General features: G+C 38.6%; 2 protein-coding genes across 4 annotated transcripts in view; both read left to right on the top strand.

Moving 5' to 3' along the window:
* The window catches only part of shoc2 (SHOC2 leucine rich repeat scaffold protein), a 44,556-nt gene extending 39,877 nt beyond the window's left edge, over positions 1-4,679 (top strand). For all 3 annotated transcript variants that reach the window (XM_073844152.1, XM_073844150.1, XM_073844153.1), the window contains exons 8-9: positions 936-1,053; positions 1,144-4,679. In XM_073844152.1, coding sequence (XP_073700253.1) covers positions 936-1,053; positions 1,144-1,352 — 327 coding nt within the window. In that variant the 3' untranslated portion in view covers positions 1,353-4,679. The remainder of the gene's footprint in view (positions 1-935; positions 1,054-1,143) is intronic.
* Positions 4,680-10,488: 5,809 nt separating this feature from the next.
* On the top strand, positions 10,489-15,697 carry adra2a (adrenoceptor alpha 2A). The gene is made up of 2 exons (XM_073844539.1): positions 10,489-10,639; positions 13,330-15,697. The coding sequence occupies exon 2, from the start codon at positions 13,444-13,446 to the stop codon at positions 14,614-14,616; it is 1,173 nt and encodes a 390-aa protein (XP_073700640.1). The 5' UTR covers positions 10,489-10,639; positions 13,330-13,443; the 3' UTR covers positions 14,617-15,697.
* The last annotated feature ends 2,430 nt before the right edge of the window (positions 15,698-18,127 follow it).

Below are 18,127 nucleotides of genomic sequence, written 5' to 3'. Positions count from 1 at the left end.
ATGTAAGAACAGAAGTTTTAAGGGCGAACGCAAAGTTTCTTGGGGGTGCGCAAAAGTTAAATGTAATAACAGAAGTTTTAGGAGCGAACGCAAAGTTTCTTGGGGGAACAGAGGTTTTAAGGGCAAGCACAAAGTTTCTTGGGGGGTTCACATTAAAGTTCACATTAAAAGTTAAATGTAAGAACAGAAGTTTTAGGGGCGAACGCAAAGTTTCTTGGGGGTGCGCAAAAGTTAAATGTAAGAACAGAAGTTTTAGGGGCGAACGCAAAGTTTCTTGGGGGAACGCAGAGGTATTAAGAGCAAATGCAAAGTTTCTTGAGAAAAAGCTAAAGTTTTAAGAGTGGACTCAGTTTCTTGTGGAAACAGGTTTTAAGAGCGAACACACGTTTCATGAGCGAACTCATGAGCGAACTTAGAAGTTTTTTGGGAGAACAAACGTTTTATGTAAGAACACACGTTTTAAGAGAGAACACAACATTTCTTGGGGAACGCAAAGGTTTAAAGTGAGAACTGAAAAGTTTTAAGTGTGAAAGCAAATTTGCTTTAGAGAATGTAAAAGTTTTGCAAGAGATGCAAAGTTTCTTGGGGAAACGCAAAAGTTTTGAGGGGAAACAAGTTTTGAGGGTGAACACGGGCATTAATGTTTTTGGGATTATCAGAGTGATGGCAGGGTTTCTTGGGGAAACGCAAATGTTTCATGTCAGAATGTTAAGTTTTGATCAAACTTTTTTAGGGGAATGCAAAAGTTTTATGTTGAGAATGGAAATGTTTTCAGAGTGAATGCTAAATTTCTTGGGTGAACGCAAAAGCTTAAACTAAAAAATGGAAAAGTTTTAAGAGTGAATGTAAACTTTCTTAGGGGAATGTAAAGTCTTTAAGAGCTAACACAAACTGTGTAGATGCTGTTTAGTGTAAAAACTCACTTCTATTCGCAGAAACTCGTGTTGACCAATAATCAGCTGACCACTTTGCCGAGAGGAATCGGTCACCTGACCAACCTGACGTACCTAGGCTTGGGAGAGAACCTGCTGCAGCACCTACCCGAGGAAATCGGTACGCCCTCCCAGCCGCCCTCAAACGCACACGGCCCCACACAAATCCATACGCACCTACTTTAACAACCTTTCTCTCTCCATCCCACAGGTACACTGGAGAACCTAGAGGACCTGTACCTGAACGACAACCCCAACCTGCACAGTCTGCCGTTCGAGCTGGCGCTCTGCAGCAAGCTGTCCATCATGAGCATAGAGAACTGCCCCCTCAGCCACCTCCCGCCGCAGATCGTCGCCGGAGGCCCTTCCTTCATCATCCAGTTCCTCAAGATGCAGGGTCCCTACCGCGCCATGGTCTGAGGCGGCTCACACACACTGTACAAAGAGGAAAGCGAATCGTCATTATATCTAGGAACTGCGTAACTGGGTTGGAGGAATCATAGCCAGTTAGGGTCCCCCTTTACCCTCCCGTAGAAAAACGTCTAGACTTCAGTTGCCAAAATTAATGTACATTAGTGATTCTCAAAGAGGCACTCTTTCAAATCTTTCAATCGTTTTTTGCCAATTTATTGACAGTCATTATAGGGGTGTTCGACGCCAGGAAAACAGTTGTATGCAAAAACAAAACATTTTTACAAAACGTTCATTTTTGCTGCTGCTGCCGCCATACTGTATGTGAGTTTTTTTTTTTTTCTTCTTGTTTTAATTTACATTTATCCAGATTTTTTTTTCGTATCCCACAACCAAAAGATTTTATTGTACAGAGGACCTGTTTTGGAAGCAGTGAACAAATTTGAGTTCTTTTTTTTATTATTATTACTATTATTATTATTAATTGTTATTATTCTAGAATTGTGCCTATCCAGTGCAGTTGGGTGGTTTGTGTCTGAACATAATTATCCAAGACGTTTTTAATACAAAAAATGACGTACAAAAGTATAATTTATTCCGTAATTCTTTATTTTGTTGCTCCCTCTTTTTTTAAACACTCATTCCTCTTCGCTATCAGGACGCTCGATGAATCCGCAATCTTTTTTGTTTTGTTTTTCTCCGATAGCACGGGTTTGGCGCGTCGAGTCTAGTCTCTGGGGTTTGTGATTGTTTACTTGTTTGCCATATCCACAGTGTTGCGCTCTGCTTGTGTCTATTGGTGAGAGTCGCATCTACATATCAGGTGCTGAACAGTGCTAGCAGTTAAAGGCCCAAGTTTACTGTGAGGAATGCCAAACGCCCATTCAACATCACTTCCATCCTTTTTTGTTTCATTCTGCATTTTGAAGGATATCCTGAATCGGTGCCATCAAACCGGATTTATTTATCCTCTGGTTACAATTATTTTTGCACCACATCCCGCCCCTCTTATGCTGCTGCTTTTAATGCACTTTGTATTGATATTTGGCATCCTCAAGTAAAAGGGTCGCGATAATTCATGTTACCGGTTAAACATATGGAAGGGGGCATTTATTACTATTATTATTATTATTTCTGAAGTATTTTATCTTTATTTTAATTCTCTATCATGTATATTTTATCAAATTTGCCTCAGCAAATTCGAACGATAACATTCTACGCTATTAAATGTTTTGATTTTAAACTTCTGACTAGTTTGTGTTTCTATATATTTAAAACTTCATATCAGTTTCGAATGGTGCGGCTCATCAAAGTATTGCAATTAAATGAGTAGTTCACTTTCAGAACAAAAACTTAGAGATAACGTACTCACCTCCATGTCTTTCTTTCTTCAGTCATAAAGAAATGATGTTTTTTTTGAGGACAACATTTCAGGATTTCTCTCCATTATAATGGAGTTCTATGGTGCCCCCGAGTTTGAACTTCCAAAATGCAGTTTCAAAGGGCTCTAAGCGATCTCAGCTGAGGAAGAAGGGTCTTATCTAGTGAACCTTATCTAGTGAACTTTCTTTTCTCGGCTGTGATCATTTGGAGCCCTTTGAAGCTGCATTTTGGAAGTTCAAACTCGGGGGCACCATAGAAGTCCATTATATGGAGAGAAATCCTCAAAAAACATAATTTCCTTACGACTGAAGAAAGAAAGACATGAACATCTTGGATGACAAGGAGGTGAGTACATGATCTCTAAATGTTTGTTCTGAAAGTGAACTACTTTAAAAACCCAAATGTTTCAATTACATACATACATACTTTTTTTAAAAACTGAATTTTGTTTTGGTTTAGTATTATATCAAGTGACTGTAAATTTCCACGTCCACTTTAGTTCATCAAGCCAAATGTATTTCGTTTGTGTTGCGTCCACACTGTTTCTTCTTTTTACGTTTCTTCTCTCGCTTTGATTCTTTCGGACATTGTACGTCGGTTGGCAGCAAGATCAAAGGCTAAGTGTAAAGGCTTCGGAGAGGCACTTCGCATTCGTGGGGCCATGAAAAGGACACAAATCGCTGCTTTTTTATCAACCAGCAGAACCTGTTGCTGCTTATGGACCTCTAGAAACGTAATGCTGTAAACGAACCGGCCACGAGCGAGACGTTGCGGACTGGCTTCCCCGGGCCGGTTCGACCAGCACAGACGTTCTGCTACAGATGAAATCCCTCTGGACCTGAATCGCTGAATAAAAACAAAAACAAAAAATCGACAAAAATACAAACATTGTAAAAAGGGCTTTCTCTGTTCATGCTTAACTATACACCAGAGGCATTGCATTCCTGGTTTTGTATAAAAGCTTAGAACTGTACATTTGAGTTTTCTTTCGTGTGTGTGTGTGTGTGTGTGTGTGTGTGTGTGTGTGTGTGCGCGTGAGTGTGTGTGTGAGGGAATAGTTAGATGTTAACAAAATGGAATTATTATGTGACAATAAATGCCTTTGAGTACTTCAAGTGAGACGTGCATTAGGGACGCGACCTTGGGACGCGTCCCATTTAAGTTTAATATTTTTGTTTTTCAGCATTTATGTGCCATTTATGCAGGGGAGTGGGGCTGGTTTTTACGTACAGTTACATAGGTTAACGGATCAGTATGTTTTGGATGAGAATGCGTCGCAAATCAGGAATGTAGTCAAAAGAGACAATAATAACAATAATTGTACTTTTTTTTTTTTTTTCAATGGTGAATACTGACAGCGCAGTTATAATCAGCTGGGGTGGAAATTTTAATTTGAAATCTTGTGGTGTTCTGGTGAATCCTTATGATTGGAGCTTAAGGGTATGGTTTATTTTTTATATCGTCTGTGCATTTAGGTCGGAAATTGTATAAATGAAATTCATTTTCCATGCTTTCTTTATTTTTGTGTTTTTGAACATAGGAATGTTGTTTCCTGCGTTTTCTCTTTTTCTTTTCTTGCCTTGCTATGTATAGGAAACAAGCATGTTAATTTTCTTTCTGTTTCTTTCTTTCTTTTGTTTTTTTTAAAGATTCATATTTGTCTGGTTGGGTGGACAGGGATGTATAAAAAGTACACACGATAAAAAAATGTTGCTCTTTCGTAACTGCAAAATGTTTTGTTTTTTTGTTTTTGGACACTTCATAGGGTATCAAGTGTTGTGCGGACATGTCTAACGTGCTTTTCTCTAGAGAAACAGCCTTAATGGTGACTTCTTGGTTTCTTTCTTTCTTTCTTTCTGACTCAGCCCGAACGAGTAACAGGACCCTCTACCATCAGATCAAGTCTTTGCTTTGATAAGCATTCTTCAAATAAATGTTCATTTGACTGCCTTACGAATGTCAAATGTGCTCCTCTTTACAAATGATCAGTCTAGATTTATCTACGGTTGAAGGCGAAAGTTTACATACACCTTGCAGAATTTGCAAAATGAGATTGATCATACAAAATGCATGTTATTTTTTATTTAGTACTGACCTGAATAGGATATTCAGGTGCTTCACAGCTGTTTTTTGTTTAGTGACAGTTGTTCATGAGTCCCTTGTTTGTCCTGAACAGTTAAACTGCCCGCTGTTCTTCAGAAAAATTCTTCAGGTCCCACAAATTCTTTGGATTTTCATAATTTGTGTATTTGAACCCTTTCCAACAGTGACTGTATGATTTTGAGATCCATCTTTTCACACTGAGGACAACTGAGGGACTCATATGCAACTATTACAGAAGGTTCAAACGCTCACTGACAGAATTTGTGTGTATTTGAACCCTTTCCAACAATGTCTGCATGAATTTGAGATAATTTTATTCACAGGAGGGCAACTGAGGGACTTAAATGCAACTATTACAGAAGGTTCAAACACTCTCTGATGCTTTAGAACAGGGCTGCTCAACCCTGCTCCTGGAGATCTACCTACCTGCAGATTTTTGTTCCAGCCCTGCTCCAACACAGCTGTCTGTAATTATCAAGTGCTACTTAAGAGATTAATTTGCTGGTTTAAGTGTTTCTCTTCAGGGTTGGAGCTGAACTTTGCAGGATAGTAGATCTCCAGGAACAGGGTTGGGCACCCCTGCTTTAGAAGGAAAAACGATGCATTAAGAGCTGGGGGTGAAAACTTTTGAACAGAATGGAGATGTGTACATTTTTTTTTCATTTAGTACTGCCCTTCAGAAGCTACAGACAATACTTGTTTCCTAGAAGACAAAGTAAGTTAAATTTAGTATTATTGTTAAATTCCAAAAGTTTTCACCCCCTGCTCTTAATGCATTGTGTTTCCTTCTGGAGCATCATTGAGTGTTTGAACTTTGTGTAATAGTTGCATATGAGTCCCTTTAGTTGTCCTCAGTGTGAAAAGATGGATCTCAAAATCATACAGTCATTGTTGGAAAGGGTTCAAATACACCAAAATGCTGAAAAAACAAAGAATTTGTTTCTTTGTTTCTATCTAAAGGGTTTTTCTGTAGAATAGCAGGCAGTTTAACTGTTCAGGACAAACAAGAGACTTATGAACAACTATTACTTAAAAAAAAAAAAAGCTGTGGATAATTCGGATAACAATACAGTATTAAGAATCAAGTGTATGTAAACTTGGAGATCAGAACAACCCACCTACAATTTCCTACATTTCAGTGTGACTGCTTAGTCCTATTTGGAGGTATCCCAACATGAGTAGAAGGGCAGTTTTTTTAATCCATATTTCATAAATTGTATTCTGAAGCACAGTATAAAAAACTTAAATTAGATATTTGAAAAAGAATCAAAGATCAAAATTAGAGAACACTTAGCCTTACAGATACCAAGTTATTGGTGTTATATTATATGACAAATCCTATTTACCAGGCAGGATTCCTCCAATTTTCACTGAGATTGCAAGATGGTGGGCCGCTCTATGGTGACTGAAACCCTTAAAAAGAATCTGATTTCTCAAATATTTCAGGTTTACAGTAGCTGCGTTTCCATTACCCATTAAATTGTGCAAACTAAAATTGCGAATTGAAAATACGCCTAATGGAAACATGTCAAACTCCCACATATCTGAACATTTTTTACGCTCGCATGTGGTGGTTTTTCAGGCAATTCGAAAAAGGAATATTTCACAAAACAGCGATTGAAATGTTTTTTTTTTTGTTTTGTTTTTTTCACATTTACAGTTCATATTTGATTACATAAAGCCAAAATCCAACAAAAATCCGTTGCCATGAGGAAAAAATTGTTTCAGTTGCCAAAATGCAACCTGGGCTGTTTTTTTTTTTTTTTTTTTTTTTTTTACTTTAAACGAGACAAACTTATATCTAAAAGCATAATTACGACAAACGAGCCGTTTTTGAGATTGACCGTGATTTAGTTTTGTGGTCAATGGCCGGTGAATGGGAGTACTAGGGGCATAACTTTGAGCGCATCAAAATCTATATTTTTACAACACTAAGAAGGCTCGACACACCATGAAACATTGCTCGAAGTATCACCTGGGTCTCTACACATGAACTCCAGCATTGAGAACATTGTGTACACAGAGTTTACTAAAAAGAAAGTTTTTGAACAACTCACTTACACTGTTTGGGTTTCCGCTCGCAGCCGTCTTGCCAGTCAAGAAGTGTCGATCTCCGAATGTGAGGAGAGTAAAGATGGATAGCTCCTAAAGCATATTTCCATATAAATGCACGGCTAATTTGTTGTTTTGTCGCAAGTGAAAAACAATATTAACCTTCTAGTTGTAAAAGAGCCTCATATAAGCCTAATATTTGGGCTTATGGAGTCCATTCATTCGCATTCGGAGATTGACACCTCATGACTGGCAAGACGGCCGCGAGCGGAAACCCAAAGAGTTCAAAACCTTTCTTTTTAGTAAACTCTTTGTACACAAACAATGTTCTGGAGTTCATGTGTAGAGACCCAGGCGATACTTCGAGCAAAGTTTCATGGTGTGTCGAGCCTTCTTAGTGTTGTAAAAATATCGATTTTGATGGGCTCAAATGTATGCCCCTAGTACTCCCATTCACCGGCCATTGACCACAAAACTAAATCACGGTCAATCTCAAAAACGGCTCGTTTGTCGTAATTATGCTTTTAGATATAAGTTTGTCTCGTTTACAGTAAAAAAAAAAAAACAGCCCAGGTTGCATTTTGGCAATAGTTATCCTTTAATGGAAACGCAGCTATGGACACTAATTCATTCAAGTTCACCCAAAAGCCTGATTGGCCCCTTAAGACAAATGCACAAGTAGACCGGATAATGCAGAGACTCTCAGTGGGGAATGGGTTCAGCACTGCAGCTGGAATTGCTAGCCAGTTCAGTGCTGAACAGGGTCTAAGAACACTGAAATAATGAAATAACCAACCCATATTCCAGATTCAAACCCGATTAAAAAATTTTGGTGACAAAATTATGGCTAAGAAATCTACTACAGTTACCAAACTGGAAGCAGAGTGGACCAAGATCACACCTGTGCGCTCTGAGAAACTAGTGATGTCCTGTGGCTGCAGATCATTCAAGTCATTCAAGAGCAAGGGTTTCTACACTTCATACTAATTTCTGATAGCTGTAACCCTTTAAAATTTAGTTGTAATCTTCTTTGATGCTACAGTGGTTACGGTTCTCTCATTTTAATCAGTGTGTTTTCCACAAAATAAAGGTTTTTTGTTGAAATGCCTTGGTTATTTTGTCAAACATGTTAGAACAGTGGCACATTTTTAGTAATAAAGATTAAAAATGTCAGAAAAAAAAAAATTCAACACTGCTTACTCAAGTTTAAAGTTATCCTAACGGGTTGAAGGGCAGTTTAAGCATATTTCATTCATTAACTGTATTCTGAGAAACAGTACAAAAAAACTGAAATTAGATATTTGACAGAACAATGATCAAAATTGGAGAACACTTATAGATACCAAGTTAATTGTGTTAATCTGGCACCTGGTGCTAATTTCCTTAATTACATGACAAACTATTTAATTGGCAGCATTCCTCAACTTTTCATTGGGATTGTAAAATGGCAGGTTGTTCTAGGGTGACTGAAACCCTGGGACAGGAGATTGCCCAGATAAAGGCCAAAGGAATGACCCGTTCAGCTAGAAGTTGGTCGTTACAAATCTGATTTCCTAAATATTGCAGGTTTACAATGACACTAATTCATTCAATTCCCCAAAAAGGCTGAGACAAATGCGTGAAAAGACAGGATAATGCGGGGACTCTCAGTGGGGAATTGGTTCAGTGCTGCAGCTGGAATTGCTTGCCAGTTCAGTTTCTTAAGGATATTTAATTAATTAATTGTATTCTGAAACATAGTATTAAAAAATAAGAAATAAGTAGAAATAAGAAGAATAACAACGTGCAGTAAACAGTTAAACTGTTAAACAGTCTGCTCATAAGATAATACATTAAAATAATATGGTAAGACACCAATTTGCAGTCTCAAACAGCAAAACGAGCTGTTTTATTACAACTAAAAATAGCTGGACACAGATGCGACCGGAAGCCTGAACCATAATGTTTACCAATGGCCGTGCCCACTTTTACGAGAAAAATAAGGTGGCTAAGGATAACCATGTGAAAGGTAAAACTGTTTGCACTAAAAACCAGTGTGTTCATAATTAAGATAATACAGTAAAATAACATGATAAGACACACCAATTTGTAATATAAACTGTTTTGTGCAGCTAAAAGAATGGCTGTAGGCGGGAAGCCACACCCATAAAATTTACAAATGTTCGCGCCCATTCTGACGGAAAAAAATAAGGTGGACAGGGATAACCATGTGAAAGGTAAAACTGTTTGCACTACAAACCAGTGTGTTCATAATTAAGATAATACATTAAAATAACATGGTAAAACATCAATTTGCAATATCAAGCGGCAAAACAAGCTGTTTTGTGCAGCTAAAAAATAGCTGGAGGCAGACAAGACCTGAAGCCACACCCATAAAATTTACAAATGTTCGCCCCCATTCTGACTGGAAATAAGGTGGACAGGGATAATAACCATGTGAAAGTTAAATGCACTACAAACCACTGTGTTTATAATTAAGATAATACATTAAAATAATATGGTAAGACACACCAATTTGCAATAACTGTTTTGAAAAGAACTTTTTTTGAAAAAAAACTGTTTTAAAAGAATGGCTGTACACGGGAAGCCACACCCATAAAATTTACAAATGTTCGCGCCCGTTCTGACTGGAAAAAAATGAGGTAGATAGGAGTTTGTTTCACATTTTTGTTCAATACATAATTCCCATATATTATCTGCATAAAGTAAAAGTCAGGGGTTGGCAACTCTGACCCTGGATATACATTTTCCTCCAGAGTTTAGCTCCAACACACCTGAACAAGCTACCCAAGGTCTTCAAGATTACAATAAAGCTACACACAGCCGAGTTTGGAGCTCAAATCTGCTGGAGATCTTCATTTTCCCTGCCTTGGTGTCGGTGTAAACACCGTTGACTTACATTTCCGGTAGGTGTCGCTGTTTCATCGCTCCTCGCTCTTGTGCTGCTCTTACTGTATTGTTTACCTCTTTCTTATTCATCAATCACTTTGCCTGGTACTATTTTGAAGTAATGTTTTCAGATATTATTAGGCTCCCCACGGTCACGGAAAGCCAGGAAGTGTGAGGGTGTTTCAAAATGGTTGATTTTCAGCCTTGGAGACGTCATGGAAACGAGAGCTCAGTCAGTGAGTGCAAATATTTTTAGACAGCTCTAAAATACATTAAAGTTCCTCGAATGTGTTTGAAATTCACCTCAGTGAATTAATCACCTCAGGATTGTTCAGTATTTAGGCTAGTATGTTGTTCCTCAAGTTGATCATTTATTATAACCGATAAACAATCATTTAGTTGAACTAAAACAAGTAGTTTAATTGATTCAAACCATTCAGGCACGTATAAAAGTGGTTTCTAAACTTGCTTTTGGCGTTTCCCTCACCCTCACTGCTAAGCAACGTCAATTCGTAGGTTGGTGTTTCGAGAAAGAGGGCGTGGCTCGCGTAAGGCAGATGAGGGAAGTCATTTAGAACGCGGGCGAGTGGGTGCGCGCACTCTCACTCTCCTCAGCGCGCACACGGCGGGCTAATATGATTACGCCTCTATTAGCTTTGTGCGACGAGCCAGATCCCGCGCGCGCACAGCTGACTTGAGCGCTGGCGATGGAGCGCTGTCTTCAGATGCTCCACCGAGGACATGCGAGGAATTAATCATGCCGTTTTTCTCACGCTGAGCGACTTTAAAAACAGAAGTAACACTCTGAGGAAGATTTATTGACTGGTTAAATAAGTTTGTGGCTCGTATCAGGCTTTTCTTTCACTGAGGTAAGCTCCATTCCTGCCTTACTTTTTTGCTGTTAGTGTAGTGTTGTGGTGTTTTTGAACAATATGTACGAGAAAGAAATTGATTCTGTTTTTTGATATTATAACTTAGTTTGGCTTTTAAAAAATATTATTGTATTTTTGTTTTTTTGTAATACATTTTGTATTAGGGATGTCCCGATCAGTTTTTTGTGGCCCCAATTCGATTTATTGAATATTGACTATCTGCCGATACCGAGTCCTAATCCGATACTTATGTATTCCTAGTTTTTGGTGCACAATTTAAGCACATTTAAAAATTTTCAAATCAATCCAATGTATACAGAGTTGTATAAGTAGGCCTAATATATGTGACCCTGGACCACAAAACCAGTCATAAGGATCCTTTTTTAAAATTGAGATTTACACAACATCTGAAAGCTGATTAAATCCATTGATGTATGGTTTGTTAGGATAGGACAATATTTGTAGGCCGTTTCATTGAATCCTGTTCCCATACATACGGAGATACAACTATTTGAAAATCTGGAATCTGAGGGTGCAAAAAAATCTAAATATTGAGAAAATCAGGTCCAAAATGGAGTTCTTAGCAATACATATTACTAATCAAGAATTAAGTTTTGATATATTTACGGTTGGAAATTTACAAACTACCTTCATGAAACATGATCTTTACTTAATATCCTAATGATTTTTGGCATAATAGAAAAATCTATAATTTTGACCCTTGCAATGTATTGTTGGCTATTTCTACAAATATACCCATGCTACTTAAGACTGGTATTGTGGTCCAGGGTCACATATGTATGTATGTGTATATATAATATAATATAATATAATATAATATAAAATTATAAGATACACTCTCTCAATGCACACACTATACTAAGTACTAAGTACTTTGGTACATGTAAAAATGTTACAACATTAACCAATGTGAACAGACTGTCATCCTAATTATGAATATGACACTGCTGATGTAAACTCCTTGTATTTTATATGTACAATAAGCAGAATAATTACAACATGTGGTTAGAAAGCATGAAGTTTAAACGCACCCAGATAGCACATGCATGTCTGCAAGATGTCTGTCAATGATAACTTGATCTGGAAAGCATCTGCTGTGTACAAACATCTGACATATGTCTTTAAGATGTCTGTTTTTCATACATTCTAAATCATAAACACCTCTAAGACATTTAATAGACGTCTATTTGACATATGATAGGAAACGTCCTATAGACGTATGGCAGAAGAGCAAACACTAAATAATACAGTATCTTGCCAATTTAAATGCAGACGTCAAATAGACGTCTCCGTGATGTATGTGTGCTATCAGGGTGTTATAGCAACGACATCTCGGATAATCTGACGGCAGATAAAAGTAAGCAATAATTAAATGAAAGATTGTTAAAAAAGTGTGCATCAAATTAGCGTTATTAAAAATACAGATTTTGGTACCAGTTCGTACTGAGATTTTAAAAATGTCCATTTCCAGCTAACATTTGAGCACTGTTGAGCAGATTCACAGATATGACTGTGATTGGCTGCAATGATCAATGCTTCATGGTTTTATACATAAGTAAATAGGAGCATCTGAAAGCAGGTGTCTGTCAGCAGATCTGTCTATGTGCAGATATATTAGTGCTTGAATGTTAAGGGGAATTGGACATTTTTAAAATAATGACTGGTACTGATCAGTACTTTTGATAACACTACATCAAATGCACTGAACATGGAAGCTCAAACGTGTTTGACATGCTAGAACAAACCTCACTGGTTCATGTGTGCCATGCATGCACATTTCAACTTATTTTGGGTTTAATGCTGGCTGGCAAACCCACTTAAAGGCGCATACCGCCACCTACTGACACTGGCATGAAAGCTGACGTAAAATAAATATCAGGCGAAGGAGAAAAAATGCTTGATACAAATGCGCATCAAATTAGATGTCAAAAGTATAGACTTCGGTACCAGTCGGTACTGAAAGTTTAAAAACATCTATTTTCCGCTAGTCTTGCGTAGCCAGACCTTCAGACTAACGGGTGAAGGTCTGAAATCCATGGCAGCTTTCATTGGCCAAGGCACGCACATAAGGCTGTTTGGCCGAAGTGTCAAACAACCAATCACAGTTCGTTTTGTTCAGCATCACGTTTCGGGACATGGAAATGTCCCCACAACAACAGGCCAGCATGCAACAAGTCAGATGAGATATAACAAGCGTTTAAAGTCAAAGAAGAAGACAGAGAACAAGCAGTAAGTCTGAAATTTGTTCGCAAACATTGCAAAAGAGTATAACAACAATGGCGTCTACATTAGCATCTCTTAGCAAAACACTGAGTAAATCAGTCGTCTACGCTTTGTTTCCTGGCGGACCGAAAAATAAACGCGACACTCGCGTCTCCCCATCCGATCAAATTCAACCGACTTTGAAATTCCTGAAGTGTTTCCAGTTAAGTGTACAATATGCATCAGATGTTTACCCAACGTTCCATGGGTGTGACATCTGAGGCTAAGACTTATTTTTTGCTAACATTTGAGCGCTGTTGAGCGGATTCTTAAACACAGCTGACTGGCCATTGTTTATTCACTCAACAGATATGTCTATTCCCGACTCTTGAGATCGGTTCGGGACATCCCTATTTTTTACTTGCTTCTTTAAATAATAATTTTCCCTCTGTTTTTTTGTTTAGATGCCAAAATGTCCAGAAATGTCACTTTTGCCTTCAATAACATGGAAAAAATGAAGTGTCATCAACCCAAAACATAATTTCAGTTGTGAGAGGAAAAAACTGTGATTCTCAATAATGGGGTGTAATGATTCAATCAATGGGACGGATCCTCAGCCGTACACCCTGTTGTTGGCCCTTCCTTTGAGCGTCCTGGTGGGGCTCCTCATCCTCCTCATCATCTCCGGCAATGTGCTAGTGATAATCTCTGTGTTCACAAGCCGAGCTCTCCGGGCTCCCCAGAACCTCTTTCTGGTGTCGCTGGCCTCCGCTGACATATTGGTGGCCACTCTGGTGATGCCGTTCTCGTTGGCAAATGAGCTGATGGGCTACTGGACCTTCGGTCAGGTTTGGTGCGAAATCTACCTGGCCTTGGACGTTCTCTTCTGCACAGCCTCGATCACCCACCTGTGCGCCATCAGCTTGGACAGATACTGGTCAATCACGCAAGCCATTGAGTACAACCTCAAGCGCACGCCACAGAGAATCAAGCGCATAATTTTTATAGTTTGGATAATCGCCGCTGTAATCTCCTTCCCACCTCTAATTACAATGGAGAAGGGTGAGGGGAAGTTCTGCAAAATCAATGAAGAAAAATGGTACATTGTTTCCTCGTCCATCGGCTCGTTTTTCCTGCCTTGCATTATCATGGTCCTCGTCTACATCCGAATCTACCAGATCGCCAAGAAGAGAACCAGAGCGCCACCTGGGGACCGGAGGATAAAGGATTCAAGCAAGAAGGAGAATGACTTGGAGAAAGATCCCCACGAGAAGCTCAACGGAAATCCAAACCCTGAGCCGGAGGACAAAGGCGAGATCAATGGCATGGACATGGAGGAATCATCCTCCTCAGACCACAAGGTCTCCAACCCTTGTTCCCTAAAGAAGAAGAGCTCAAAGGGAAAGACCAAGCTGAGCCAAATCAAACCGGGGGATGGCGAAAAGCACGAGGTCCTCCAGACCACCAAGACCAGCAGGTGGAAAGGCCGCCAAAACCGGGAGAAGCGATTCACATTCGTCCTGGCGGTGGTCATAGGTGTGTTCGTCATCTGCTGGTTCCCGTTTTTCTTCACCTACACGTTCACAGCGTTTTGCGAATGCTGTGTGAACGAAACTCTCTTCAAATTCTTCTTCTGGTTCGGCTACTGCAACAGCTCCCTCAATCCCATTATATACACCATCTTCAATAATGACTTCCGAAGGTCCTTCAAAAAGATCCTCTGCCGGAGAGATAACAGGAGAGTGGTGTGAATGAGCTGCTGTTTTTTTCCTCTCCTCCATCCAGTGTAATATATCACCTGGCGTTTATGGGAAGTACTGTACTTGTGTACAGTAAGCCAACACGTCGTGTGTCATTATACAACAAGTCCAGAGTGGGAAAAAAAGACTCTTACATGCTTTGTACAAATGCAACAATGCATGGTTATGCAATTACAGCACAATGCAGATTCGTCCACTTCTGAAGTGTATTGTTGTGTCGTTCTTGATATAGAGTGAGTGGTGTCGTTTCGTAACTCTGGTGTTTTATCATCTGCCAACGTGGAGGGACATATTCGAAGACAATGCATCACAAACCACGCTGGATGTTGTTCAAAATGTGAAAAACAATTTGCAATGTGCCAAAGGACTACAAGCTTGGCCTTCAAACGTCAAACTACGCTGCATGTCGACGTGTTCTTATTTCCCTGACATATTGTGTAATTAATTGTGAAGGTGTTGATATTGTTCGGTGGACTAATTGTCTTTTTATCCCTGTGGACCATTAAGCAACAAGATGTTGAGCTTGTCCGACTGGAACCTGACAGGCCAGTGTCACAACAAATTTCTCCCGCTTCTGATGTAGTTCATATCTGTCATTATAGATATCATGGATGGATCTGTAGTACCACAACATGAGGGATACTTACAAACCGTGTGTCAAACAGCTGGTTTTGCTGGCGAATTTGTAGAAATGCACAACAAAAGAGAGCTGAATATTCAGCAAGATATCGAATGACTGACAACAGAGTTTCTCCAGGTCAAGGTGAGGTCAGGCCTCTAGCCGTGCAGTCTTTTCCCCCCGAGGTATCCAGTTGTAAAGAGATGGAGTGAGTGTCCAGTCCAATTGTTAAAATGGCTGAAAACAAAGGTCTTGAATGACGTCTACAAACTACCCGTCACTGTGCGTTATTGCCATATCTGAAAAACCTAATCATGATGTATGACTCATTTCGATATATTGGCTGTTTTCTGGTTGTGCTCTCAACGTGTTTAACCATCGAGGTCTGAAAAAAAATTGTGTTTGCACACACAAAGAGAGAAAACATTCGAAAAATAAAAAGTGCAGAGCCTTTTTTGTCTGTTATCATTGTGGAAAGGCAGCTGGAGAATTTTTCTTATGAAAAGCAAAGCTTCACTTATGGGATCAGACTCTGAAAGAGTTGAAAATGTCTTCACAGAAGCAAAAGAAAATGTGTTTACAGCAATGGAAACAATGTTCTGACTAAGTTTTTGAAAGTATAACCTCAAAACTAAGCAATTTAATGTAGACAGTTCCCTGACTCTAGACTCTAGGGTTGTGCGATATACACTATATTGCCAAAAGTATTGGGACACCCCCTTCAAATAAACAGGTTTAACTACTTTAGAAATGTCCATGAGTACAAATTTTAATGTTTAATCATATAATGATATACATAACAATGCCTTTGTGTATAAGGCAAGGTTAAAAAAAAAATTGATTCAGTCAGTGTTGAAGAACTTGACTGGTCTGCAGAAAGCAAAGTCCTAATCCCAACTGAACACCTCTGGTGTGACTTTAAATGCAGACCTTGAGCCAAAAACCCATCACCAAACACCAATAACTTGTACATACACTATACGGACAAAAGTACTGGGACACCCCCTTCTTTAGAACAGGAAAAGTCACTTCCAAAACTGTGGCAATAAAGATGGAAACATAATTCATGTACTTAAAATCTCTGTTGCAACAATTTTGGAAGTGTCTAAAAATACTATTCCCATATGTACAAGTCATTGGTGTTTGGTGATGAGTTTTTGGCTCAAGGTTTGAATTCTGACTGAATCAATCATTTCTTTTTGAACCTTGCCTTATATACAGAGGCACTGTTATGTTAGAATAGAAAAGGGTCCTGTCCAAACTGTTGCTATAAAATTAGAAGCACACAATTTCCTGGAATATCATTATATGCTTAAACATTAAGATTTGTACTCATAGGAATATCTAAAGTATAGTCAAACCTGTTTATTAGAAGGGGGTGTACCAATACTTTTGGCAATATAGTGTATATCGTCTGCGATAATATTGTAATTGTTGTTTTAATGAAGTGCAATTTGACATTATCAAACATATCCTGAAAAGCAAAAAAAAAAAAAAAACACCTACAGACTAGTGTCTGTTAGTGCCGACTAGTGCAAAAAAATCAAAACATTGAGAAAATCGCCTTTAAAGTTGTCCAAATGAAGTTCTTAGCAATGCATATTACTAATCAAAAGTTTGGTTTTGATATGTTTACCATAGGAAATTTACAAAATATGTTCATGGAACATGATCTTATAATATCCTAATGATTTTTGGCATGGAAAAATCTATAATTTTGACCCATGCAATGTATTTTTGTCTATTGCTACAAATACACCCATGCTACAAGACTGGTTTTGTGGTCCAGGGTCACATATTTCCTGTTTCTGCTCTGTTTTGCCAACAAAAAAAATGTGCATCTCTGAGCAACATGATGGTGTTTCACTCTTGAATAAATCAACCGTTTAAATGATTTGGTTCATTCGCAATGACTCACGTAACAGTAACTTCCTGCCACCTACTGGCGTTTTTATTTCACAATTAAAGTATCTTTTGATTTTAAAATGATTTCTAATATCAGTATTCCACGTTTTAAGCAAATATGAATTTTGTTGATACTGATGTCATTACTTGGTAACAGCCCAAATGTCTTACTATTTTAATTGACTGGCTAAATGTAAGAATTTGACCCAAAGGATGAGGCACACTTGGCTTAATAAAGGTAAAAATGCCCATAAAAGGTAAAAATCAATTAAAACCTATTAAAGAAAAGATAATTTTCTTTCACCTCTGTGAACCACACAGAGTCAGCTGTCCACTGTAGTCCTTAGAAGATCTCTTCCAGAACAAAAAATTACAGATAATTTACTCACCCCGTTGTCATCCAAGATGTTCATGTCTTTCTTTCTTTACCCTGCTGAAAAAAACTGTTCAAAACAGGTCAACCAGCCTGGTATTAGCTGGTCAGCAGGCTGGTTTTAGAGGGGTTTTGGCCACTTTCTGGTGTAGCTGGTGGTCTCCCAGCCTGACTAGCTAAGACCAGGCTGGGAGACCAGCTAAAACCAGCTACTTCCAGCTTAAACCAGCTAAGACCAGCCAACCAGCTTAGGATGGTTTTAGCTGTTTTTTTTTTCAGCAGTGTAGTTGTACAGAAATTATGTTTTTTGAGAAAAATATTTCAGGAATTTTCTCCATATAGTGGACTTCTATGGTGCCCGCGAGTTTGAACTTCCAAAATGCAGTTTAAATGCAGCTTCAAAGGACTCTAAATGATCCCAGCTGAGGAAGAAGGGTCTTATCTCGCAAAACAATCTGTAATTTTCTTAAATTAATATTTGTACACTTTTTAACCACAAATGATTGTCTTCTCTAGCTCTGTGATGCACATGCATACTCTGTGCACTCCGGTTCAAGACAGCCCTACTGAAAAAAACATCTAAAACCAGCCTAGGCTGGTTGGCT

Source organism: Garra rufa, chromosome 7, assembly GCF_049309525.1.
Source record: "Garra rufa chromosome 7, GarRuf1.0, whole genome shotgun sequence".
Lineage (NCBI taxonomy): Eukaryota > Metazoa > Chordata > Actinopteri > Cypriniformes > Cyprinidae > Garra > Garra rufa.
Note: the sequence above shows the minus strand (reverse complement) of the source record. Positions and strands in the feature narration are given on the sequence as shown.

Coding starts and splice junctions, on each gene's coding strand:
- adra2a (XM_073844539.1), top strand. CDS start 13,444: ATGGGGTGTAATGATTCAATCAATGGGACGGATCCTCAGCCGTACACC.